This window comes from Vipera ursinii (assembly GCF_947247035.1).
Source record: "Vipera ursinii genome assembly, chromosome: 1".
In the NCBI taxonomy this organism is placed as follows: Eukaryota; Metazoa; Chordata; class Lepidosauria; order Squamata; family Viperidae; genus Vipera; species Vipera ursinii.
The window spans coordinates 192,995,906-193,023,522 of NC_139512.1; the positions used below are offsets into that span (position 1 = coordinate 192,995,906).

At 42.3% G+C, this 27,617-nt stretch overlaps 2 protein-coding genes and 1 long non-coding RNA gene across 5 annotated transcripts in view; 1 reads left to right on the forward strand and 2 right to left on the reverse strand.

Moving 5' to 3' along the window:
- The window catches only part of EFHC1 (EF-hand domain containing 1), a 43,123-nt gene extending 24,320 nt beyond the window's left edge, over positions 1 to 18,803 (reverse strand). Inside the window, exon 1 of one of the 2 annotated variants that reach the window (XM_083357858.1) lies at positions 18,624 to 18,803. The gene's annotated coding sequence lies outside the window, so the exon portion shown is untranslated. The remainder of the gene's footprint in view (positions 1 to 18,623) is intronic. The other variant, XM_083357857.1, reaches the window with a different exon arrangement.
- LOC310632646 overlaps positions 1 to 27,617 on the forward strand; it is a 1,302,393-nt gene that overhangs the window by 830,725 nt on the left and 444,051 nt on the right. The window contains exon 2 of the long non-coding RNA XR_014490892.1: positions 20,926 to 21,062. This is a non-coding gene — a long non-coding RNA (uncharacterized lncRNA). The remainder of the gene's footprint in view (positions 1 to 20,925; positions 21,063 to 27,617) is intronic.
- PAQR8 (progestin and adipoQ receptor family member 8) lies at positions 335 to 18,856 on the reverse strand. 2 transcript variants are annotated; one of them, XM_083357888.1, is made up of 2 exons: positions 18,624 to 18,856; positions 335 to 2,494 (listed from the first exon to the last, which is right to left on the reverse strand). In XM_083357888.1, the coding sequence occupies exon 2, from the start codon at positions 2,481 to 2,483 to the stop codon at positions 1,422 to 1,424; it is 1,062 nt and encodes a 353-aa protein (XP_083214014.1). In that variant the 5' UTR covers positions 2,484 to 2,494; positions 18,624 to 18,856; the 3' UTR covers positions 335 to 1,421. The 2 variants fall into 2 exon arrangements, with proteins under 2 accessions (XP_083214014.1, XP_083214015.1); XM_083357889.1 differs by having other exon boundaries at positions 18,634 to 18,846.

The following is a 27,617-nucleotide window of genomic DNA, read 5'->3' on the forward strand; positions in this document are numbered from 1 at the left end:
AGCAGCAGACCAAACGGTGGCTTTTAATTTCTTTCAGGAGAAATCTTAATTGATTTTCCTGTTTTATTTTATTCCATTGATAGTTATACTCTTCCTGTTTTTGATATCCCAAAATTCTTCAGGATGCACAGAGGGAAGCTGCAGTCCTATCTGAAATACCTTAGAATAGGAGAGATACAAATAATCTGGAATGTGGTCTCTCTCTCTCTCTCTCTCTCTCTCTGTGTGTGTGTGTGTGTGTGTGTGTGTGTGTGTGTGTGTGTGATTGTGTGGGGAATGTCAGGAACTGGGCAGGGCACAGAGCAGGGCAGATACCCAGCATTGAAAGGGATTATCTAAATTTGTAGATGACTTTACAGCACCACTTACTTGAAGAAAACTAAAGCACTAAGATCTGAGGAGGCTTCAGCTCTTCTGGAAATATGCTGTAGATTCACTGAGAAAGCACAAAACACCACATGAAAGGCAGCAAGCATCTCCTGTTCTGCTTGATCACTACTAACCTCAGTGGAGAGATAGTTATCCAAAGGAGAGCAACTGTTTGCACTGCAAAATCCTTTCCATGTATACAAAGGGAATGGTAGGGCTATTAACTTCTGCTGCCTTTGATAATCCTACCCTTATTTGCTTCAGCTAACTTGGGCTTGAATGATAAACAGGTGACAGCTATCAAATTATGAGTGCTATTCTACCACCATACTATTTCTGAAGCTTATAACTTGGGGACACACAGCACTACTTGAGCTGTATAGATACCAGTGGTATCAAGGCCACAGATAAAATGAAACCAACTGAACGAGACTTATCAACATTATGTCAACCTTCTCCATAATCTTTGCTCTAACCATCTCTGAAATCATAAACATATGACTACTCTGTACCATTTCAGATTGCAAGTAATGAGTCTTATGGTTTAACATGAAAAAAATCTCTACATACAAACTAGTAACCTAAGGACTTTGACCCAATGTGTGAAGGAATCTTTTTCTCTCTTATGTGACCCCATTCCCATTTATATTCTGAAGTAATATAACCCAGACAGTTCCAATTTCCTAATAAGAGCTTTACAAATGTGCAAGTCAATGGCAATAGCCTACTCTTCTAGTTAGTCATAGTATCCTCTTTCACATAATACAAATTTCTAGAAATAAGTAAGAGTAAGACCATTTAGAAAAATCTGCCTTTATAACTTTTCAATTAAGTATTCTAAATGCCCTTTGCCCAGCAATAGGTACAGTTAGTAACAATGTTTAGGACATAAGGCAGATATAATAAATTAGTGCCCGCCTATAATCAATTCCTTGATTATAGTTTAATAAACTACTCGGTTAATTTACTTATATACAGTACTTGAGTAAACTTCCCTCTTCCTAGTTTTCTTCAAGCACATCAGGGCTGAACCCTGTTTCTATGTCAGTCTCTCAGGACGCCTTTATGGCCAGTTCCTCCTTGACTTTGCGCTGCAATAGGAGTGCAGTGACAGCACTGCAAGCAACTAAGCCAAAAAAAGAGCCACAAGACAGGATGATGGAAAGAGATCCATGTCGATTGAATAAGATATCTTGCCTGTTCTTGTAGTCCAAGAAGATGGCTTCCAATTGTGAGAGCGTGCAAATGGCAAGGAATGTGTGAAAAATTTGGTGGGCATGACCAACAATATCACAGGACCCAGGGAAATATTTTTCGGGAACAGGACAAGAGAAGAAATAAGCACTGACTAGGAAGAAAAGTATTTGGAAGGTGTGGTACCAAGCAGCCAACTCCTCACAGCCTTCAAGGTGGCACATAATAACACGGTGGGCCACGGGACTGATGTCCAAGATGAATGCCAACCCCGCTGGGATCACTTGACATACTTTCCTCATGATGGGGTACGGGCGCCGGTAGCGGTACTTGGCATAGCAACAGCCAGCACATGACAGCCACCCGCAGAAAGCAGCTGCTGGCAAGAAGAAAAGCCAAAATTTGTCATACCAGGCTTGGTCAGAGCTGTAGTAGAAATGGGCCAGGGCACTTCCATATTGGTAGATGCTGACGCCAACATAATCCACAAAATAGAAAGTATAGTGTGATATCTCTGACTTGGACTGCAAGAGATGAGCTAAGAGGCTGCATGTCAGATATGTAACAGAGGAAAGGACAAAGATGAAGAGAGGTAAGGAGCGGATCTCCAGAGACAAGCCCTCTGCTTCAGCAAATACATTAAATCTCAGCAGCACTGCCAAAGCAGCCAGAAGGTGAGTCCAGACATTAACAACCTCATTATGTTTTTGGAAGAGGCTGAGGAAATAATAGCGCCAATCTTGACCTATGGGGCGATAGCCAGCTTGGATATAAGGCTCCCTGAAAAGTTGGGGCACATCAGATTCTTTAACTGTGCAAGCCATCTTGGGAAAGCCTTCTTCTAGGAGCTGAGGAAGTCGACGGAGTTGTTGTCCACTGATGGACAAGGTGCTGATCCGTTCCAGAATAGCCGTCATCATTTAAATGTTTCCTGAAGTGATAAGAACGTGAACATGATTAATAAGGGAAATGAAGAATACAGAGAGGCAAATATTTACAATCTCTATATGTCACCCTTTTTAGAGAAACTGTCCAAGTCAAGCCCTTTGGACAAACAACTGGAGAAAGAAGATGGCAATAAATATGGTATGATGGGACTCAATTAGGATTCAAAAATTGCATTCCCAGCTTTCATTTGAAAAAAAGAAAAAGAAAAATGATGCTTGATCCACAATGGTCTCTTTCATGTTGTGTTGTATTACAGACTTATATCATAAATGAACATAAATGGATCTAATTGAACAGTCAAGCTGCCTTCCCTGCTTTTTGCAATACAAGTTGATTTCCATTTATTAATCAAAATTAGCATTGTTATTCCATTTTTAAAAGTCTCTTGATTCCTAAAAGAATATTTGGATATATTACAACTGTTGGGAAGTGTATAATTTGAAGCCCACAGCAAACTTTTAAGAGAAAAAAAAAACCTACTACCATTTACACATTTGTGACTGTTGCACACACACACAAAAAAGTACTTATTGTTCCAAAATTTTGATTTAGGGAAAAAACCAGCATGTATACTGAAATTATTTCCATCAGAAAATAATACCAGAGAAACACTCGAGTATAGAGGTATAAAGTTTTATTTATAAAGTTTTATATAGTTTTATATATAGTTTTGTTTTCTGAGTAGAAACATCTATTAATCAACATCCATTATCTATTTTTTCCTTATGCCAACCTAACTTATCTTTAGTCTTTTCCTTCAGCTAATAACTTAGAACGGAAACATTTTTCTGTTATACAGTACTCTCTATAACTATTGAATCAGCAGTGACACCACCCGGCACTTTAACCAATCCAAAAAGCTACAAAGGAATAGCCTAGCTAGCACTTGATGGAAAAACCACTTTGGGCAACAGTAGGAAGTCAGGGGGGAAAAGTCCTGCAAGAAGGCAATGCATAGTGACAAGAACACTGAACAGATGTGTCCATGTAAGTCAAGCTCAACTTGACAGAGGCTTCACTTTTTACTGAATTATACTGCATACCAAATATTTGTTCAAACTGGTCATCAAACATGTATTTCTCAATAAAATTTATCCATTATCAGATTCCTATACTTCCATAGCCTAGTGATGGGTAAGATGTGTTTCGTCATATGTAACTGGCTTTGAGCTCCTCCTGTCAACTTGACTCTAGCTATCCTCAGTAGGCTGAAGAAATCTGGAGTCTACCAACAGGTGCAACTTCTTCCACCTTGCAGTAAATAAATGTATCTCAGTTTCATCTCAACTAACAGGATTCCAGGTATTTCCTTCCTTCCTTCCTTCCTTCCTTCCTTCCTTCCTTCCTTCCTTCCTTCCTTCCTTCCTTCCTTCCCTCCCTCCCTCCCTCTTTCTTTCCATGAAATATTTTATTTATTCTTGAAGCATACAAACTTCATTATGCTTTTTGTTCTGTAATTTCTGGACCAGCAAGATGAATTTTCCAGTTAAACAAACGTCAATTACAGCAACAATAGTAAACAACAATAATTAATAATAAGCATCCTAATGTCAGTGTAAACTTTTTAATAAATAAAAAATAAGAGAAAGTTAACAAAACTCACAGATTCCTTCATGCCAGATTCCAGGCTACAGTATTAGAAAATAAGAACTTGTCTAATTTCAGCTGTCATGTGCCAATGAACAAAGCAATAGGCAATTAACATTACAGAAGGAAAAATCCTTGGTCAGCATTTACTGTTCCACTTTCACAAAGCTTCTATTCTCTTCTTTTCTGTGTGGGTGTAGCATTTTGCTGAAAAGCTATATTCAGTTTACAGGGCATGTATTTCAGCCTCAGTCCCAAACAACAGCATTTGTATGCAAGTTGCTTGGTAACTCAAATGCAAAAAAAAAAAACAGGCAGGAAAGGACACTGTCTGGTGTACATAATTAAAAATGTGTTGGAAATTTTTAAAAATCTTGAGTTTTTTTAATATCTCTTCAAGTACACTTTTTTCTTTTTTTAACCACATTACAATAGAGGTTCTAAATAAACACATATTGATTTTTCATTCCTGCACAATTATTTAATAATGAACATTATCAACATTTACATAAAAAGAATTGAGTTCTACATTTGTACAAACGTGTCCATTCAACACATTTTCATGCTATTATTATGCTAATTAGGAGGAGGGATAGTAATACAGGTCATAATCATTCAGACTTCTCTTTCCTGCTATAGTAGATTCTGAAAGCTAATATTTATGGCTCAGAATTTATCCATTTTTAATTTTTAAACTGTTCCCAAAATTTTCAGTTCTCTACTTTTATAATTGGGAACTGGAATACTTTTCTCTCCAACTTTTAAAATAGCTCTAGGAGGAAAATAAATTTGAATTCAAACAATGAATGCTTTCCTTTATTACTTCTTTTTATTTATAAATATTTTAATTTAGAATAGAATAGAATAGAATAGAATAGAATAGAATAATAACTTTATTGTCACTTTGAATGTACACTAATCAGCATACATTAAAATGAAATTTTGTTGCATACAGCTCTCAAAGGGTTACCACCTCCAATATACACAACATAAATACGATAAAAAATGCAGAATTATGTATATACCCACATATATTATATGACACAGAGAGACAACGGTCTAGTTCAAATTATGCATACATGTGCATGGCGAGAAAAACTATTCTTGCAAGTTTACCAGATAGATGGCATAGGGAAAAAAAACTATTACAAAATCGGGTAATCTTCCTAGAAATACTTTGAAACCTCCTCCCAGAGGGGAGCAAAAGAAACAGACTGTAAAGTAGGTCTGTGGGGTCTCTAATAATGCTTTGAGCTCTAAGCACATAATGTTTATAGGCAGCATCCTAAATACCAGGAAGTGAGCTTCCTATGATCCTCTTCACTGTCCTTACCAATCTCTGTATGGACTTTCTATAGGCACTGCTGCCACCAAATTAGATAATGATGCAGTTTGTTAAAATGCCCTCAATCATGCCTCTGTAAAAAGTGACCAGGACAGAAGGAAAGAGATGTGGTCTCATCCGACTCAGGAAGTGCAGACACTGGTTTGCATGCTTCAATAAGGATGACATGTGGAGAGAACAATTCATATTGTTAGTTATCTGCACCCCAAGATACTTAATACTGTTGACCACCTCTACAGCTGCATCCTTGATACTGAGTGGAGTATGACTATGCCAGCTCTTTCTAAAATCTACAATGATCTCCTTTGTTTTATCAACATTTAGAACCAGGTACTTTTGCATCAATCAACCAGTCTTCACCTTTTCCCTATAAGCATCTTCATTGTCATCCCAGATAAGACCCATCACTGCCGTGTCATCTGCATACTTCACAGTATAATTCGTAGTAGATCTGGCACAGCAGTTGTGGGTCAGCAAGGTGAACAGCAGTGAACTCAGGACACAGCCCTGTGGGGAACCCATATTCAAGGAGATGGAGTTGGAAACTTTTTTCCCAACTTGCACAAACTGGGGCCTATCAATAAGGAAATCAAGTATCCAATTACATAAAGGAATATTAACACCTAATAGGCCCAGTTTGTTCACCAAATGCTGAGGCATGATTGTGTTGAATGCTGAACTAAAGTCAACAAACAGTTTTCGCATACGAGTATTCTTCCCCTCCAGGTGCACCAAGCTAAGATGAAGCACACAGGAAAGTGCATCTTCTACAGAGCGGTTCTTCCAATAGGCAAACTGTAATGAATCAAATCTAGGGGGAAGGAATGAAACCGTATAGTCCTTTACCAATGTCTCAAAACACTTCATCATAATGGAAGTGAGTGCAACTGGATGGTAATCATTAAGGCATGTGATTATAGTTTTGGGGGGCACTGGTACAATGACTGCAGTCTTAAAACACGATGGAACCACAGCCTGATGCAACAAGAGATTGAAGATGTCTGTGAGAACAATGCCCAGCTTATCAGTACACTTCTTAAGTACTCGCCCAGGGATATTATTAGGACCTGCAGCTTTCCGAGTATTGCCTTTCTGCGGTGTAATGTACTGGCTTTTTTAATATGCTGTGTTGCTTATGTTGTACTGCTTGCTAATTGTTTAGTTCAATTGCTAAGTGCTTAGTTCACGTGTATGTTGTAACACTTGCTAGGCCGGCCTAAACTGGTTGTCTCCAGCCAGCTAAGTAGGTCTTTGGGCGGAAAACCACTGCTTTAAACTTATTGGTTGCCGCCTATTGGCCAACCGTATGTTGCTTCTGTTATGTTCTGACCTTCAGTAAAGCCTGTTGCTGTTTGAACCTTCCATCTCGCTCAATGCCTGCAAAGAACCGGCTACACAACACGCAAGACCTTCCGAACAGCAGCTGTATCAAACCTGAGCACCTGTTCATCAGGAAGGGGAGCAGCCTTCCTTGCTGGTACATTGTTTGTGGCCTCAAACCATCCCCAAAACATATTTAGCTTGTTTAGAGAGTCTGTGTCAACCTTACATGTCAGGGAAGCTGCTTTATAATTAGTAATTACCAGAATACCTTGCCACATATGTATTGGGTCTGTAATGTATTGGGCTTTGTTTTACTGAGTGTATCACGTGGGTTTGACTGCTGGAAGGTTGCTTAAGCAGGGAGCTGGCTAACGGCTCCCAGCTCCTCAGACAACCCGTCTCCAGCGCCGCCATTGGCTGCTTCTAGGGTGGCAATAGGTTGCTTTAAACCTATTGACTGCCACCTAGAGGCCAGGGTATAAATAGCTGCATTTGCAGCCCTGTTCCCCAGTTCGGTTCCTGCAAGCAAATAAAGAATGTCCCTGACTGAATTCACTCGCCTCATCTCTTCTCTCAAGCAACGAACCCAGTACACAACACTGGCAACGAGGGTGGGATCCTGCTCCTTCAACAGAGCTGAGAGTCACTAGGGGTGAGGTCTGAACATGTCTGGCAGGAAAGCAATCCCCCCCTACGGTTGTCTTAGCACAGCCACGCTAACGACCACGAGCCCTGAGGATCAGTCCCAGGGCATACGAAGGAGCAGGACAAGAAGACGAGCCCAGCCGCGAAGACCAACCCAAAATAGCAAAGGTCAGAAAGCTGGAAGAATTTGACATAGCTCACCCGGAAATATGGTCTTCATATCTATCCAGGGTCGAGAACTACCTCTGCGCCAACCAAATCGCCGAGGATGGCCTAAAGGCTGCTACGCTCCTGTGTGTTTGCGGCCCAGCCACATTCAACATCGCAGAGAACTTGTTCGCACCGACGCCATTGGAGTCCGTAACATTCAAGGACTTGAAGAAACAGCTCGGCGACCACTTCCAGCTCAAGCTGTCGAAAATCGCTTGGTGCCATGCGTTCAAACAGAGGATTCAGCAGCCGGGTCAAACAGCATCCAAATTCATCACGGTGTTGAGGCAGGCTGCACACCTGTGCCAGTTCGTAGAGGAGAGGCTCCGGGACCGGCTCGTCTGTGGCCTCTGGAATTAAGAGTTGCAACAGAAACTCTTCGCCAAAGAGACTATGTCATTTCCAGACTCATTGAAGATCATGGTGGACGAAGCCGCCGCCAGGGCTGTAAGAGCCATGCGGCCCGCCAAAACAGCACAGCATGAAGAGACCACCATGAGGACGCTGAACACGCTGAAGACTCCGACAACACAGAAGTTGACAAACTCCAAAGGCATGACGATCAACAACGTCGCAGCGACAAGCAACAAGGGACGACTTACAAGGCAGATCTCTTCCTTAGGTACCCTGGGTGTGGCGGCCACCACCAACACATGGACTGTAGGTTCCGGACAACCACGTGCCAGGCCTGCAGGAAGACCGGCTACATCGCGTCCATCTGCAGAGGTTACCAGAAGGACCGGCAATCAAACTGCCAGGCGGACATTCTGTTCAGGAGAGGTACCGGGGCCCTGAGGCAGTTTAGCATAGGGTTTTGCTCCAGCTGCAGAAGCATTTGCTGCACAGGAGCTTGCCGCCCCATTAAGCCGAAAATTCGACTTCAGGTCGAGCTGCAAGGGGTCCCTTGGAAGATGGAGCTGGACATGGGCTCAGCCGTGTCCATTATATCACTTGAAACATTCAAGTTTGTCTGCAATCGCAGCAAGAGATGGGTCAAGCTCAGGCCATCTGACATTATACTGATTGGCTTTCAGAATGCCAAAGTCGCAGTCATGGGCGAGGCCACATTGGCCATCAAATTTAAGGGGTCTTCTGGGCACCTGGACATTGTCGTAGTAGGGTGTCAGCGAACGAGCCTGATCGGGCTCAATTGGTTTGATGCATTAGGCATCCAAGTCACCGGTATCAACCAGACGCAAGTCGTGAATCTATCGACAGTATGCAAGGAGTTTGCAGATGTGTTTAACTCAGGTCTAGGGACGTACAAGGGCCCGCCAATATCATTTAAACTAGATCCGACTGTAATGCCAGTCAGGATTAAACCTTGTTGAGTGCCATTTGCTCTTAAACACAAGATAGATGCTGAATTGGATAAGCTAGTCAAACAGGGGGTACTACAGCCCGTAGATGAGGGTGAATGGGAAATCCCAATCGTCATGCCCCTAAAAGCCAATGAAGAGGACAGAATTAGCGCTGATTACAAGTGCACAATTAATCGTGCACTCAAACAGCATGCTTACCCAGTACCAGTAGTGAGCCACATCCTGGCATCACTGCAAGGGGGTACAGTTTTTGCAAAGTTAGATTTGGCTCAGGCCTACCAACAGCTTGCTGTGGATGAGGCCACAGCCGTGGCACAGACCATTGTAACCCACAGAGGGGCTTTTAAAGTAAAACACCTGCAATTTGGGGTTAGTGTAGTCCCTGGCATTTTTCAAAGCATGGAGCGTACATTCAAGGGTATTCTGGGGGTCTGCTCCTACTTCGACGATGTGCTCATCGCCGGTGAGTCCACTGAGGTGCTTGCAAGGAGGCTCAGAGCCGTCCTTCAACAGCTTCGTGAAGCGGGCCTTAAACTTAAGAAAAACAAGTGTAGTATTGGAGTTCCTTCAACTGAGTTCTTGGGTTTCCGTATCGATGCCGATGGCATCCACCCTGCCAAGTCCAAGTTGAAAGCCATTCAGATGGCACCCAGCCCCAAGACAAAGGGAAAGCTTCAGGCATTCCTAGGCCTCCTAAATTTTTACCATGCGTTCCTTCCTAACAAGGCCGCAGTGTCAGAGCCATTACACTGGCTCTTGGATAAAAATACTGCTTGGAAATGGACCAAGGTACGTGAAAGCAGCTTTAAGGCATTGAAGGCCCTACTGTCCTCCAGTTCAATGATCACCCAGTTTAAAGAGTCGATGCCTGTGTGCCTTGCGTGTGACGCATCCCCATACTGGGTGGGGGCTGTTTTAAGCCACTTGGAGAGCGATGGGACTCAAGTCCCAATTGCTTATTATTCCAGGACACTGTCCTCTGCAGAGCATAATTACGCACAAATTGATAAAGAGGCATTGGCCATTGTAGCTGGGTTAAAAAAATTCCACGACTACTTGTATGGCAGGGATTTCACGGTCTTCACAGACAATAAACCGCTGTTGGGGTCATTCACTACAGACAGACAGACACCCCACATCTTATCCCCTAGGATGTTAAGATGGTTCATCACAAACCCGGCAAAGATATGGGCCATGCAGATGGCCTCAGCAGGCTTCCACTGCCTCAAATCAAGCATTTTGTCTATTCAGGACTTGCCTGAGTTTCCCTTCCACGCTGGGGACGTAGATGCAGAAACTGCTGCAGACAAGATTCTAAGAGTGCTATCCAGGATTCACACAGGGTGGCTGGAAAACAGTCCTGGACCTGAGTTCCAAAGCTACTTCACATGTAGACATGAGTTTCAGCTCACAAGGGTTGTATTCTATGGGGGAGCAGGGTCATCGTTCCCACTTCATTAAGGGACAGAGTGTTGTGATTCAGTATCAGCCTGTGGGTACGGCAGCTGAATCGGACAATTCTGAGGAGGAAGAGGAGGAGGAGGGGATTGGAGAGCCTGCAGAGGAAAGTTCTGAGGCATCGCAGAGCTCTCAGCCAGGCCCCTCCCATCTTGTTCCTCCTCAGAGCCAGCTGTGTGAGCCTGAAAGCTTGGACGAAGATGATTCACAACTGGCTTTGTTCAAGGACGCTCGAAGGAGGAGGCAGACAAGCAGGAGTGAACAAAGGAGGGCAATGAGGCACCTCAGGAGGAGGCAAAGAGAAGCCACGCCTTGAAACTGTGTTTAAAAGGGGAATGTGTGGGAGGTGCTGGTTGCTGAAGGCAACCGTTTGAACAGCTTCTGATTTAGTCATGGTTAGTATTTGTTTTGCTCTGTTTTGGATCTGTTTCGTTTCATTTGTGTAAATAAATTTGGTTGGCTTACTTTCAGCCTATTGACTATTGAAAAGGGGTTGTCCCTGACATTTCTGCAGGGCCGGTAGTAGGCTGGAATAGAACACAGGGTACTGCATTCACTTCATGAAGGTCATCCAGGCATTGTCCGGATGAAGGCATTGGCACGAAGCTGCTTATGGTGGCCAGGATTAGATAAAGCCATAGAAGTTCAAGTGCATGTGTGTTACACGTGTCAGCAGTCTAGGCCTGAAATGCCACATGCTCCTGTCCATAGATGGGAGGAGACACACACTCCCTGGTCGAGGATTCATATCGACTTCGCTGGGCGCTTTCAGGGACAGCTATTTTTTATAGTGGTCGACAGCCACTCTAAATGGCTGGAAGTTATTCCAGTCGCGAATATGGCTACTGCTAGGACCATCCAGGTGCTTAGGAAACTCTTTGCAACACATGGGCTGCCGGACGTTGTAGTATCCAATAATGGGGCCCAGTTCACAGTGGCAGAATTTCAAGTCTTCTTGAGGACTTAACCTCATTAGGCACGCGACATTGGCTCCATTTCATCCATCTAGTAATGGGCAAACTGAACGAATATTGTGCACTACAAAGGAGTCACTGAAGCGCATAGTGACTGGAGATTGGCACCTCGGACTGGCCGATTTCCTGCTCTGCCAGCATACCACGCTGTGCATGGCAACTGGCAAAAGCCCAGCAGAGCTGTGTTGGGGAAGGCAACTAATCACGAAACTGGACAGGCTGCACCCAGACTGGGTGGCAGCGAATGCCTCTCACCCAAGTCCTCCGAGGGGGTTGTAAGTGGGTGAAGGGGTGTGGGCCCAGAACTATGGGCATGGGAACTTGTGGCTGCCAGGCAAAATCACTAAAATCTTGGGCCCTCTCTCATACGATGTGACCCTAGATGGCGGGCGAGTCATTCGCCGCCATATTGATCAGCTGAGGAAGCTGTTTCCAGAACGGCCACAAAGCAAGGACTTCATTCCAGGTCCAATTCAAGGACCTCATACCGGCAGCCAGGCCTAACAATTCACATGCTCTGAGGACACTAGCAGTCAGAGCAACGGGGAGGTGGTCGTAGAGGGGCAAAGCCCAGGAGTGCAATATGGGTCCCCCAGCGGGGAGAGTCAGCCCAAACAATAGAGCCGCTGTGCGAACTCTGCGCAAACAGTGGACTCGGGTGGGCCGACCTGGAATGGCCAGCCAGAGAAGTTCAAGTCAGCCACTCTCTTGGACTCAAGGACCCTGGTCTACCCAGCCCGGCGGGCAAGCTGGTAGACTGGGAGTTGCCGGGATCCCCCAGGCGATCTACAAGGGTTCGCAAACCTCCTGTGTACTTACAGGATTTTATCCTAAAATAATTGTACTGTAATGTTGTGTTTGTCATTGAAATTGCTGCTAGTTCAGGAAAGCCTCTGTATTAGCGAATATTTGGAACAATGCTGTACTCATGCATACTACTATGTTGTATTTTGGGTAACCCCTGTAATTGCTGTAATTATTTCTTTTGTTGCTATAATGTGTGTACATTCTAGGGGGGAGGGGTGTAATGTATTGGGCTTTGTTTTACTGAGTGTATCACGTGGGTTTGATTGCTGGAAGATGGCTTAAGCAGGGAAGTTGGCTAACGGCTCCCAGCTCCTCAGACAACCCATCTCCAATGCCATTGGCTGCTTCTAGGGCGGCAATAGGTTGCTTTAAACCTATTGGCCGCCACCTAGAGGCCAGGGTATAAATAGCTGCATTCGCAGCCCTGTTCCCCAGTTCGGTTCCTGCAAGCAAATAAAGAATGTTCCTGACTTAACTCACTCACCTCGTCTCTCAAGCAACGAACCCAGTACACAACAGGGTCCATAGGATCTTGAAAGAAATTCTGCACTTTCTAACTATAGGCCCACTTTGCTGATTTTACAGCACGCCTGAAATCAGCCCTTGTTATTTTAAGTGCTGCCGCATCACCTGATTTGAAAGCAGTGTTTTTCACCTTCAGCATTGCACGGACCTCCTGTGACATCAAACACATTAAAACTTTCTTGACCATGAGGCCTATATTCCTTATATCCCTCTAAAAAACTTTTCACCTTTGAGAGCCAATGCAGCCGCAGCTGATGTGTCACCATCAACTCAGTAGTATAAACATGATTAGAATAAAGTAATCTGTACAATAAGCAAACTGAACAACCTAATTTTTCCCCCTATATATTTATTCTAATTTGAAAAATAAAGTCAATTTGAATTGTTTATGCTTTGCCCCTTTTCTAGATATGCAGATACCTTCAATCAGAAATGCATGCAGACACCTGAAAACAGAATCTGAATGACAATGACCACTCAATTATATATGGGCTATTTCAATAATTAACATGCAGGAGGACATTTCCAGATTTGCCCTTCACACAAGTGTCTTAAGGATTCTGCTGTCCAATAGACTTGTAAGAAAAGTGCCTGTTTTGCAAGGCCACCACAACCTGGACTAAAAGATGGATTCAATTAGTAGTAATGGCTGCGCTTGAAACAGGAAGGTATTCTCTCTCAACATTCTTTGCTTTGCTTCAGATATTTATTTTATTTCTGCATCTATGGACATGTTAAAAATCCCTTGAAACAGCTGCTCAGTCACACATTTGGTAAACACCAAGAGATTCAACAGTCAATGGGCCTTGAATGATTGTTTCAAACTAAGCAAAGTGTCCCTTCAAGAATCCTCACTGTCCTAGCAACCAGCAGTAAAAACTTAACAGTTATGGGTTGTCATATGTAAACAAACCAGACCTACACATGTAGGGTTCATCAAATTAGCTACTTTATTGTTCTATACCTATTTCAAAGGATTCTCCCCAGGTTGGCAGCTTTACCTGGGAAAGACTAGATAAGGCTCAAAGACATTCAGAGGTCAGACATTGCCCTCTTGTGTTTATGTAATGAGTCCAGGCTAATTCCCTACTTGAGCCCTCCTCCCAACTGGGACAGTTGCTCTCCAACATCAGAACACATATGTCCAGGTGCTAAATATTTACACACATACTATTTACTTAGTCATCCTATTTATATGGCTGCTTATTATATAAAACATGATTCTGGGTGACATACAATAAAAAACTATAAAACAATAATATAAAAACAGTCAGCAATTTAAAAAAGATTAATATTATGATGAAATGGCAATCCAAGAACAATAAATTGCATCTCTATTTGGATTTTGAATATAGGTGGCAACCTCCAGCTATTATGACTTAGTATCTTTTTGCCTCCTTTTGAGTGAAAAAAAGCATTATTCTTATACAGTAAAAATTTGCTAATTGTTTAGTAGTGTCACCAGGAGGCAAATGAAAATGCCGCGATGGATTCAGTTTTGCAAGCTGTATCTCCAGATCAGAGAATACAACAAGTGTGTCAATTCGTATTCTATAGCCCCAAAACGGGAAACAGGATTGCATATATTTCCTTCAATCTAGCTAGCATTTCTTTCAGCTCTATTAACAAACTTTGTTTCTGAACCCTTAGCTTGTGTAATCAGTGAGCTGCACTTTGCCAGAAAATGAAAACAACACACCTGTTGTGTTGTTCAATAGTCAAATCCTAGACTGTGAACAGGGTTGGGAAGCATTTTGAAAATTAATGCCACTACTTAACACTGAGGATGAAGCATTTGATTTGTTTTTTCTATTAGATGTTTGATCTTATCAGCTTATTTTAGGACATTTTTTTATAATTCTGTAAGAAACAAACTCAATATGATGGGAAATTGTGTCAATATTTCATCATTTAGTCACTAAAATTCAACAGAGAAAACTTCAGCAACAGAAAATAAAAAAAGCCCAGCACCACTTGTGGCTGAGGAAGGAATCAACCTTCCCCTATGCAGCTCAGAAAAGAAACATAAGTAGGCAGATGACTCAAACACACTGCAAAATGTATGGGGTTTTTTTCACATAGCAAGAAAATGTGCTCATAATGGTTTATATCGCTTCTCAGCCTTTTAGCTACCGTAAGATCAAGTGTAGTATATAGCAATTAAATACTTTCCTGAGGAGACTGGGAATGATGAACATGATGAGGTAGTGCTGAAGAGAATTTTCACAGTTCACACATTTTAACAAAAAGAAAAAAAATATAAGCAACCCCAAGAGCTGAAAAAATAGGATTCTGAAAAATGCAAGCAGAGATGTAAATGTAAAAAAAAGGGGGGGGCGTTTTTTTCAAAAAATACAAATGAGAGCAACGGTTCACTTGCAATTGTGAACAACATTATGTAAAATTCATTTTGAGTCTCCAGAGAACTGGAAGGAGAGGTCCATACTGCATGCAGAACCAGTATAGCCAGCGATGCCCTCGCCGTGATGTCTGGAGGCGGTCCAGGTCTGGATGGGGAGAAACAGGCTTTGTCTCAATCCCGCCAAGACTGAGTGACTGTGCATATCGGCATCTCGGGTTAACCAGACTATTCCATCTCTAACGATGGGGGGTGAGGTGTTACCCCCCGTTGATAGGGCTCGCAACTTGGGCGTTCTCCTGGATTCACGACTCAATTTTGAAGACCATATAGGAGCCGTGACCAGGGGGGCTTTTGCCCAGGTTCGCCTGGTGCGCCAGTTGCAGCCCTATCTGGACCGAGATGCCCTACGCAGAGTCACTCATGCGCTCGTGACCTCCTGTTTAGACTACTGCAACGCTCTCTACATGGGGCTGCCCTTGAGGACCACTCGGAGGCTTCAGCTGGTGCAGAATGCGGCCACGCGAGTTGTGATGGGGGTTTCCCGATACTCCCATGTAACACCTCTACTCTGCGAGCTGCATTGGCTTCCGGTTGCCCTCCGGGTGAGATTCAAGGTGCTGGTGATGACCTATAAAGCCCTAAATGGCTTGGGTCCGGGATATCTGAGGGAACACCTGCTGCCGGCATCAAGTTCCCTTCGTCCAGTGCGCTCCCACAGGGAGGGTCTTCTCAGGGTGCCACCGGTAAGAGATTACCGGCGGGTAACACCCAGGGATAGGGCCTCCTCAGTGGGGGCGCCTGCCATTTGGAACCAGCTGCCAGTGGAGCTGAGGACTGCCCCTGACCTCCGTTCATTCCGCCGGGGCCTGAAGACCTGGCTCTTCGAGCTCTCTGGCCCAGGCTGAGGATTAATTTTATTTAACGGGGGTTTTATTTATGCAGGGACAAATATAATTTTTTAAAATTTGTTTTTAACTTTTGTATCTTGGTTTTTTAATTACCCTGTAAACCGCCCTGAGTCCTTCGGGAAAGGGCGGTATATAAATGTAATAAAATAAATAAATAAATAAATAAATAAATAAATGGGAAGAAGCAAAGTATCTAACTTTTAATAAGCATGCTCTCTCAGTTTTATTATCTATCTATCTTATCCTATCCTATCCTATCCTATCCTATCCTATCCTATCCTATCCTATCCTATCCTATCCTAACCTAATATGTTATTTATCTATATCTATCTATCATGTTGAGTTATTATTAACTCCTGCCAACTTCCTGGACTAATCTCTGCAGTTATCCTGGCAAGGTTTTCAGAAGTGGTTTGCTCTTGCCTGCTTCCTAGAGCTGAGGAAAAGTGACTGGCTCAAGGCCCGAGGCGCAACTAGAACTCATACACTCGCATGTTCTAACCTGATGCCTTAACCTCTACACAAACTCTCCTACCTCAACATAGACAGACCCACAGTAGCAAGAAAGCAACTGATTTGCCATGGCAAAACCTCAGCATTCTTTACCAAATATCTGTATACACAATATTATCTGGCAATTGTTTATAGTTGGCAAAATCCTGTTCCAGAAGTTTCACAGAATTTTGCAGAATATTTTACAGAATATTGCAGATTTTTCAAGGATTAAGGAACTCTGACATCCAAGCCAACTCTACGCCTATTGTCCAAAACTGCCCAACCACAAAAAGAAAAATTCTCATTTGGATGAATATAATTTTGTATTGTACTGAATAGGGAGTCCTCCTTTCCAGATGTTTGGAATTTCAACTCCCAAAATGTTCAAATTCCAACAGGGCTCCAAAGTGAGGAATGTTCTCCTAATTTTACTTCTTGTTATTCAGTCATATGTTTGGTGATTTAAGACAGAAATATATGGAATATACCTTCATGTATTCTATGTCTACAATCCACTTTGTCCATCAATAATTATTTTTACATTGGGAAGTCAAAAACTAATCCAAGCTGATCAGTAGTTGAGGGGATGGATTATGAGAAGGAACCATATCCTTGTCTACCCTCAAATGTAAAAGTTGTTCCCCAAATCATACTAGCAGCCATTACAATTATTACTTTAAATTTCTTGCTGTGGGTTTTGTTGGAAGGAAGGACTAACTCTTACCCTTTTACCTGTCACCAAGCACCCATCATTGAATTTCCAAGCCCCTATGAACAAGTAGCCTTTGAACTATGGTGCTGGAGAAGACTCCTGCGAGTCCGTTGGACTGCAAGGCGATCAAACCGGTCAGTCCTAGAGGAGATCAATCCCTACTGCTCTTTAGAAGGCCAGATCCTGAAGCTAAAACTCAAATACTTTGGCCACCTAATGAGAAGGAAGGATTCACTGGAGAAGAGCCTAATGCTGGGAAAGATTGAGGGCAAGAGAAGAAGGGGACGACAGAGAATGAGGTGGCTGGATGGAGTCACTGAAGCAATTAGGTGTGAGCTTAAATGGACTCCAGAAGATGGTAGAGGACAGGAAGGCCTGGAGGAACGTTGTCCATAGGGTCGCGATGGGTCGGACACGACTTCGCAACTAACAACAACATGAACAAGTAAGGCACAGGGCTACAAATTAGGACACTGAGTTCTAAGTGTCAGCAGTCTCTCTCAGCTCTGTGAAGAAGACAATGGCAAGCCACTTCTAAAATCTTGATAAGAAAAGTGCAGGGACTTGTCAGGAGGCATTCCTTTGGCTAATGAACTAAAAGGAAGAACGATGAAGGCAAAATTCCTACCAGGGCTGCATTCCTCATCTCCAGCAGGGTCACCCAAGAAGTAAGATAATTACACTATTCTGGACAGAAATTATCACAGCTCTGAACAGCAGTAAGTCGTATTATGCAAGTGATACTTCGAAAGGATTTCCTCGAACATGCCCGCCTGTAATTGCAAAGCCTCCTTGCAGCTTTCGCCTGTGAATTCTGAATTTGATAAGTTGCTCGGGACTCGTCAGGGCGAAGCTGAAGGAAAGGGAGGGTTTATACGCTCAGGTTGAGTTCTCCGCTCAGTCCGGCAGACCAAATCGCCCAAAGGAAAACGGGGTTTTTCCATTGCTTCCCCATATTTACTCCGCGGGCCGCCAATTTCTTCCTTATCCCAAACCGTTGCAAGAACTACTTGTAAGCCAAGCATCACAGTTGGAAGATGTACCGGCACAACGTCACCGCCGCCCACGAATCCAAGACACAAACAAAACACACGCGGGCGCGCGCGCATAAACACGCGCACACACATACACACGCACGCTCCCACCTGGAAAGACAAGTCTGCCGGGAAGAAAACAAGCAAGGATCTTTTGCATCTGACAAGCATGAAGAGGACTTTCAATTAGGAGCTAATTTGTTGGTGGACAGGGGGGAAGGCGGCGGGCAGGGCTTACTGAAACGGGCTTGGGAGACCCAACGGCAGCGAGCGTGTTGCTCCGGCTTCAGGAGCGACAGGGCAAACCTGCACACGCGTTGTCCGACCGAAGCGCTGTCTCCAAAGCTACCCGGGCGAATGAAATGCAACCCAAGCTTTCTCCGGACTCCCGGTTCAAACACTCACTGAAAAGTACCCCAAAGAAGCAGCGAGATTACGGGCACTTCAGGTCAGATGACTCGCCGTCTCCTCTCGACTCGGGGCGACGGATGGAGGGGGAGACACTTGCTCCAGTCGCTTCGCGCCAATCTCCCGCTCTCGTTTGGTCGAAAGGCTGCTTCCTCCACCCTCGCCATGCGAGTCTGGACAAAATCGGCCCTGCGCTCGCCCCGGATTGGGGAAGGCGAGGCAAGCGGCTCTCTCTCTCTCTGTCTCTCTCTCTCTGCCTCCGTTCCTAGTTCTTTGCAGGGTTGCGGCGCGGACTCGGGGCCTTGCACGGCCACCCGGGTGTCTGGGCTGCGCTGCGTCGCGTTGCGCTGCACACCGACTCCTCCCACCCGCCTTCCGACAATTGCTCCCCAGTCCAGGAAGGCGAACGACGCTCGGAACTGCCACCTGCACCGGCCGCCACGCGCGATGAGAGCGCCCCTCCCCTGCCTCAACTGTCGCTTCTATCGAAGCGCCACACATGCCGGTTCGCTGACATCTGGCTCGGCTGAGAAGTTGGCTAAACGGGAAGCCGCGGATGTTTATTATTTATTTATTTATTTATTTATTTATGGGATTTTATATCCCGCCCTATCTCAGGGCGGCTCACAACAAAACATACAATAAGTACAGAAATTAAGATAAAAATTAAATTTAAAATCATCTGTGCAATAAATTAAAATGAAAAACTAAAAACAAATTAAAAATTGTAAATATAATTAATTAAAATGCCTGTCAGTCCAGGTCAGCCGGGTGGAAAAGGAGTGTTTTGAGGCCGCGGCGAAAGGATTGGAGATTTTGGGCCTTCCGAAGCTCAGGGGGGAGCTGGTTCCGCAGGGCTGGCGCTCCCACAGAGAAGGCCCTCCCCCTGGGGGTCGCCAGCCGACATTGCCTAGCTGACGGTACCCTGAGGAGGCCTTCTCTGTGTGAGCATACTGGGCGATGGGAATGTTGTATTGGTGAGTAAATGGATACCTTGGAGAAAGAATTTTGCATTTTGAGTACGTGAAAGATTAGCATCATGCTAAATATAAAGGCTAAAACAAACAGTACAACAAACCACAAACGCTTCATGGAAGCTAACCCAGTTGTTATTTATTAAAGTTATATGCCAGCCATTTCAAACAAAGAAAAAACATTAAAATAAATGAATATTCATATTACAATAACTTGAATATTAGCAAAGATGGCAAGAAAGGGAGCACGGCACAAACGAGTAGAGGTAGAAAGTTCTTCCTTCAAATCTTCTCAGTTATGCTGACCTTAGAGTGAGGCTCCCATCATGAGCTTCCATTGACAGGGAATGGATTCGACCTGGGATTCTCAACCAGAATACGACATCTGAACCACTGCTCCATGCTAATTCTCATCATTTACCTTTGTGAAGCCACAACCTGGATTTCAAAATGTGATCTCATTTTTAGTTTTTTTTATATCGGGTGAACATTTCAGTTATGCAGTGTTTTGGATATGCTTTGCTTTGCAGCCCTGAAAATGGAAGCAGCTGCTTTAATGGGTTGCAGATGCCATGTTAGCACTTTTCCACCTTCCAAATAAAATTCAAAACATTGTCTGGTGCAGGAAACACAAGAATTATGGGATTATTATTTATTAAATTTATACGCCAACCATATCAACAAATTATCAAATAATAATCAAACATTAAAATCATAAATATTGACTTTAAAATTAACTTTAAAGTTAACAAAGGTGGCAAGGAAAGGAATAAGGCACAAATGGTGTAAAGGCAGAATCTTTCCTCAGACCATTAACAACCTTCAGTATGAAATGCCTCCATTAGGGTTCCAGGCCAATCTGTGAAATGGGGGGGGGGGGTGGGGGGTGGAGGGGTGGGGGGGGGGGTGGGGGGAGGATTTGTAGAGTTAAGCTGCATAAGATAGGTATAATGACATATGTCCTTTATCGTAAAGGATAGTCCTGCATTTCAGAAAGTAGTCTTTTAGATTTATTGCTTCTCAAAAGCTCACACTTGTCCTTTATTTTGGTGATTTCACTTTTATAGTACATAGGGTACCACTTAATGCACAGTCTTTCCCAGTCATGTGAAAAATACAGATATTGAAATGTCTTTAAAACAAATGTACACATACGCTTTGGTTTTACATATTTATATTAGGATTTTTGCACAGTTTTTTCTTGAATTAGCTGTTGAATTGTCCTCTGTAAAGAAAAGTTATAAATGAGGACCCAGATTGTTGGGGGCAATAAGCTGACTTTGTAATAATGCCGCTGGGGGGGGGGTGAAAGCCCTAATAAGCAGGCATATACATAGAATGAAGGCTATTGCTAAGCACATTGGTTTGTGCTTAAATTGTAAGCTGCCCTGAGTCTTCGGAGAAGGGCGGGATATAAATGGGATTAAAATAAAAAAATAAAATAAATATATTTTTTTTCACTGTTACAAACCTCTTTTCAGATTTGCCCCTTTTTCAGGTTTGTCCTTTACTTTTTTCCAAGAAAATAAGGTCACCATAATTGTAGGAGATAAGAGATTAGAGGGGTCTTGTGAAGGGCACTGGGGGATGAAAATTACTCATATAATCAGAGGGAAGAATGGGTTTTTCTCAGAGGCACTAGTATGTAACACATACTTTAATAAGTGTGATCAGGTGCTAGCAGACTGGATTTATTATCAATCTAAAATCTTATATTCATTCCCCAGGCTGAGGAGCAATTTATTTTAATCGGGGTTTTAATTGCACAGGGTTAGTTTAATCTTTTTAAATTGGTTTTAACTTTTGTATTGCTGGTTTTTTAACTCCCTGTAAACCGCCCTGAGTCCTCAGGGAAAGGGCGGTATATAAATGTAATAAAATAAATAAATAAAATAAATATATAGAGAGAGAGTGGGGGGAGCCAGGAGGAGAGGCAATTTGATCTTGAGGATAAGGCACCAGACTGAAACCTGGAGACAATGAATTCTAGTCCCACATTATGCATGAAAGCCGGCTGGGTGACTTTAGGCCAGTCTCTCTCTCTCTCATACCCCACAACATCATGCTTGGGCAACAAGCCAGTGGTCAACACTTGGTCGATCCAAAAAAAATTCTCATTCTCTCTTTCTCCCCCCTCCCTCCCCCCACTCTTTCCATCACCCCCCTTCCCCTTTTCTCTCTTTGTATTTCATTCATCCTGTTCAAATCCCAGAGATTGCCTGGACAACTCCCAGCAGTTTTTTTTAGCAAACTGGTTTTTTCAGAAGTGGTTTGCCTGTGCCTCCTTCCTAGGCTGAGAGAAAGTGATTAGCCCAAGGTCATCAAGCTGGCTTTGTGACCAAGGTAAGACTAGAACTAAAACAAACCTGCATGCCTAGATACATACCTAGAGGACCATTATCAATATTTTGCAATCATGGAAAGAAATGTGAGAGCTGGATACTGAGTCATAGTTTTCCACAGACATAAGCAGTCTAGAAAAACATTCAGCTTGGCACAGTAAAAGTTGATTGTCATGCATGGTGTATCATTTGAAATAATCACATGTTCATTCTTTCTTTACTCTGTTAGTACTGTAAAAAGTGTGCTGCTTGTATTTTTCCACAGTTAAATCTTCAATAGCCTCTATTGTATGTTTCCAAATATCTTTTCAAATCTAATTTGTAAGCTCTGTGACAATAACCAGCAATCATCAGCATTAAAAGACCCACAGGTAGGAAAAATACTATGACTATCCAAGCTTTTGATCTCTTATTAGACCTTCAATACCTTTTGAATAAATTTATATTTTAATTTCACAGCACATGTGAAAAGAAAATCATCTTCTGAAATAAAATCCTTTGATGTTCTAAAAAAAATATGTTTGTTTGGGACGTGAAAGCGGAGAGATAGTGTGAATGTCACCCATTGCTGAAAATATACTTCTAGTTTTTAATCATTCCTTTTCTTTAGCTATAGGGAAAACAATATTCAGCAAATAATGCTGAAATGTGGAAGTGAATCAGTTTTTAGTACAATGGAAGTACCTGTCAAAAAATAAGGCTGATGTTCCTTCCTATGTAATATTCAGTAGAGCATGACATAGCTGCTTATCTTTGGAGTTCCCAGGTATTTTTTTTATTTTTTTTTTAATTTTAATTCCATTTATATCCCGCCCTAGGGCGGCTTACAAGCTTAGCAGTAGCCTTCATTCTATGTATATGCCTGCTTATTAGGGCTTTCACACACACCCCAAGCGGCATTATTTACAAAGTCAGCTTAATTGCCCCCAACAATCTGGGTCCTCATTTTACCTACCTCGGAAGGATGGAAGGCTGAGTCAACCTTGAGCCTGGTGGTATTAGAGGCTTCTAATTTATTTTGTGGGTTGCTGAGCATCTATCTGTAGTTATGATTTTAATTTTTTAGTATACATTGTCCAGAATCACAACTATTGTAAGTTGGGTGGCCATGCCAATCTCATAAATAAATAAATCTTCCTCTTGTATATAGTTTTCTTGTCTATGTTGAATTTCTATTTAAACAACAGAGGCTTAAGAGCTTCCTTGAGTTGACTATGATTTCACAAACATGTCCACATCGTTATCTTGGCAACTGTGCAGGTTTATCATTATATCTTGGATATAATGGTCTTCTGGTCTTGCCTGCACCGTCATCCCCCAAGACTTCCTGATATGACCCTGCTTGGCTTTTTCAGGATCATCAAAGTTTGTTTAGATTCTGTTTTCATCAAATGTGAGCAATGTTGAGGTGCCGTTACATGTCCCATCCTTCTCATGGGATCCTCTTTAACATGTAAAGGATATCCTACAATATGAGATGTTAGCATCTTCTATTATGTTTAAAGAGATGGAGACAGGAATGGATTCAATATGTGCATTCTTGTTCTGGCTAACTGATATTAATCCTACAACCAATGCAATTTAAATATAAGTGTCTGGCAATTTAAGAGAAAGAAACTTTGGAGAATGGAAGTTTTAGTCCCAGCTTAAGCACAAAACCTGGATGGGTGACCTTGGGCCAGTCATCCTCTCTCAGCCCTAGGAAAGGGATAAGGGCAAAAGATTTCTGAAATCTTGCTAAAAGAACTGCAGGAACATCTAGGCAGTCGCAGGAATCAGTACAGACTCTAAAGCACAAATAAATAAAATAAAAATAGGTTTGAAGTGCTTAAGTAGGTGTTAACAAGTAACCAACTTTAGATAATCTTAATAGTGTGATTGGACACACAAAGAATTTGTCTCCGGTGCATAACCTCTCAGTGGATACAAGCAACAAGTGATAAATCATGAACATAATATAATTATCATAAATCATAAGATACAATACTCTGAGATAGTCATAAGATACTAAATAAAAGCAATCAATATAAATCATAAGATAACAAAGTGATAGTCGTAAGCTACTAAAGGAATAGGTATAGGAAAAAGGAGACGGATAATAGTAATACAGCCCTACTATATGGTTTGATATCCTAGGCATAAGATAGTGTTTTGGGATTAGTTGTTTACAGAGTGATGGCATGGGGGGAAAAACTGTCCTTGTGTCTAGTTGTCCTGGTGTGCAATGCCCTATAGTGTCGTCTTGAGGGAAGAAGTTGAAACAATTTATGTCCAGGATGTGAGAGGTCTATAGATATTTTCACAGCCCTCTTTCTGGCTCGTACAGTATACAGGTCCTCAATGGAAGGCAGGCTGGTATCAATTGTTTTATCTGTAGTCCTAACTATTCTTTGAAGTCTGTGTTTGTCCTGTTTGGTTTAGTGCCAAACCAGACAGTTGTAGAGATGCAAATGACAGACTCAATAATTCCTCTGTAGGACTATATCAACAGCTCCTAGGGCAGTCTGAGCTTTCTGAGTTGGCGTAGGAAAAACATTCATGGTTGTGCTTTTTAATGACATTTTTGATGGGAGATTATAGAATCCAGAAACGTGAAGGTTTCTAATGTTGATACTATGTTTTCTAATATTGCAAGAGGTGGAAGAATAGGAGGACGTTTCTTAAAACCTATTATTATCTCTACAGTTTTGAGTGTGTTCATTTTATGATTGTTCCGGATGCACCACAGGCCCAGTTGTTCAACTTCCCGTCCGTATGCAGATTCATCATCATCTCAAATGAGACCAATGACTATTGTATCATCTGCAAACTTCAGTACTTTAACAGAGGAATCCTTTGAGATGTAGTCATTGGTATATAGAGAGAAGAGTAATGGAGAGAGCACACAGCCCTGAGGAGGAACTGTGCTAATTGTACAGGTATCTGATTTTGCCTAGCTTCACTTGCTGCTTCCTGTCTATTAGAAAGCTTATAATCCACTTACAGGTGTGGTCAGGTACAGCTAGTTGAGTCAGTTTAGTGAGAAGAATATCTGGAATGATGGTATTGAATGCCAAACTGAGGTCTACAAAAAGAACCCTTGCATGGGTCCTTGGAGATTCAAGATGTTGATATAGTGCAATGCCATATTAACAGCACCATATGCCGATCTCTTTGCTTGGCAGACAAATTGCAAGGGGTCTAACAGCAGTCCTGTGATAGTTTTCATGTGGGCCAGCACTAACCTTTCAAAGGTTTTTATAATTACAGACATCAGAACAAATGGAAGCTAAGAACTGTTGACCTGGCTTAATTCTAGGACTACAGGCTAGACTGGAAAGTTGACAAAAATTTCTGGAAGACAAAGGCAAACCTTCTCTGTAACAGATCATTTCTGTGACTCAGCAGGTGTTGTCTTTGCCTTCTTATCAACTCTAAAATCTTGCTTGCAAAATGTGTTCTTGTCATTCCTTGACTATTACGTACTATAAGGATTTTCTTACATCAGGTATTTTTTCCAATAAAATGGAATAAATCCAATCATCTGAACGTTTATAACTATCAATGAAATTTTGTCGGCCTTCCTGCTGTAGTGGATGCAGGAAGGCAAGCTCCGTCTTCCACGTCTGATTTCGCACCACTGGGTGACCCTGGAAAGGGTCAGAAGTCATCCTGTAGGAGCGACCAGCAAGGAGGGGATCCCTGCTTGATTCCGGGAGGGCAGTAGCCCTTCCGCTTGATCCGGAGCAGCTCTCCAAACCGGTAGATGAAAGACCGGCCATAGAAATATGGCTCATCACTAGGCTGCAGACAGCCGAAGTCAAACTTACCACCAGGCACCTATAAATCAGTGCGGATGAGACTGGGTGAGATTTGAACCTCTCTTCAATCCTAACTATTTTTTCCACCTGTATAAGCTTCCCAAAGTATTTTCCCCCCTGTGGAGAGAGGGAAGGGAAATTCTATCCCACCCTCTAAAAATAGTGGTGACTGACTATCCAGGGAAGTTTAAAACATTGAAAGAACTGGATCTTTATCTTTCTAAAATTTGAGGTCTAAAAGACTTCTTATTCTTATTGAAGATTTGGATTTTTACTTACAAAAAAAGAAGTAAAATTAGAAAAAAGGATTATAAAAATCTTGGACTTAAAAAAAATCGTAATTGGTATGGGCGACATTTTGTGGCTAAACCTGATACTACAACCTGTTATAGCCTAAAAGAGATTTGGCTTGAAGCCCAGACTATAGATAAGACTTTTGTAACCTTGGCAGATATCAGCTGTGAGAAGCCCTATACTCAGTGACAAAACTATTTTTATTCTCTGATTGTAAAGCTTTTAATTTAACACTACTAAGAGAACATGGATGAAATCAGGAACAGATTCTCTTTATGTTGAAAGCAATTTATGAATCTATTCTTACAGCCACTGATGAAATAAGAAGCTACAGAAAAAAACAAGATATCAGCCTAGTTATACGAACCCAAACTTTGATTACAACTAAAGAATCAACTACACAGAATATAATAGAAGAAGTGGAACAATTAAATACTATGATACAAGATTCAACTGATCAACAAACACAGTTAATGGAAAACCCAGAAAAGAGACTGACAACACAGAAAATGGAAAAGACTTTCTATATAAACCAGAAGAAACTTGAGGATCAAGAAGAACAGATAGGCTTCCGGTTTGTGCATGCGGCGCTTCCAGACGTGCAGGAAGAGTTCACTCCCTGCCATCCATTCTTTCTTCCTTGGAGGACCCTGAAAAGGGTCGAAAGTCGCCCTGGAGGGGCGACCACCACGAGGAGGCCCTCCCTGTGATCCAGAGCAGCTCCTTTGGCCTGAAGAAGAAGAGACTGGCCATTAAGATGGCCGATCATTAAGCCGCTTCCTGCTGAAAGCCAAAAGCACTACGTAGCACTAAGAAGCAATCTGGAGGACCTGGGTGAGACTTTATCTTTCTTATTCCCTAACCATCTTCCTGTGGGACTTTTCTGAAAATTTCTTTCCCCCCCCTTTTTTTTTTTTTTGAAAGAACGGCGTTTATATACTTGGGGAATAAATTTCAAAGCCTTAAAGCCTTAAAAAAAGTCAAGTGACTCAGGAAAGAAATTAAGCAATCTTATCTGTACTTACTAAAAAGCTTCTATTTTGGGGGGGATCTACCACCCTATTTTCTGTTTAAGCTATGAATTAAGGAAAAAAGAAGGGACTAATGCTACAAAAGTTTTATATTAATTTGGAAAAAAAATTATTGCATACTATATGCTATTGATGACATCTTATGGCAAAACTTGGTACAGCAAGTAAATCTTTTTCTTATTGTGAGAGCTGACAATAACAGAACTGCCCTTGACATTACTTTCAAAGATAAGTGCGGGAGCACCTGGCACTGAAAACAACTCTTTTGGAGGTGGATAATCATTGACTCTTATTAAAATAGCCTCCATGGAAGATTTAGCTGTAAACAACAAAAAATAGATGAATACATCCCACCACTTAATTACAAACTGATACTGGACACGATTTTGGCAATGACAGAGCAAATTAAAGCCAAATTGCAAGATAAATCTGACATCTAAAAGCCACCAAATCAAACTCTGACCTTAAATGAGGAACTGACAATCCAAAAGCAATCAGAAGAAGTGGATTCTAATACTAAAATAGGAGACTTCAGAGAACAACAAATGCA

Coding starts and splice junctions, on each gene's coding strand:
- PAQR8 (XM_083357888.1), bottom strand. CDS start 2,483: ATGATGACGGCTATTCTGGAACGGATCAGCACCTTGTCCATCAGTGGA.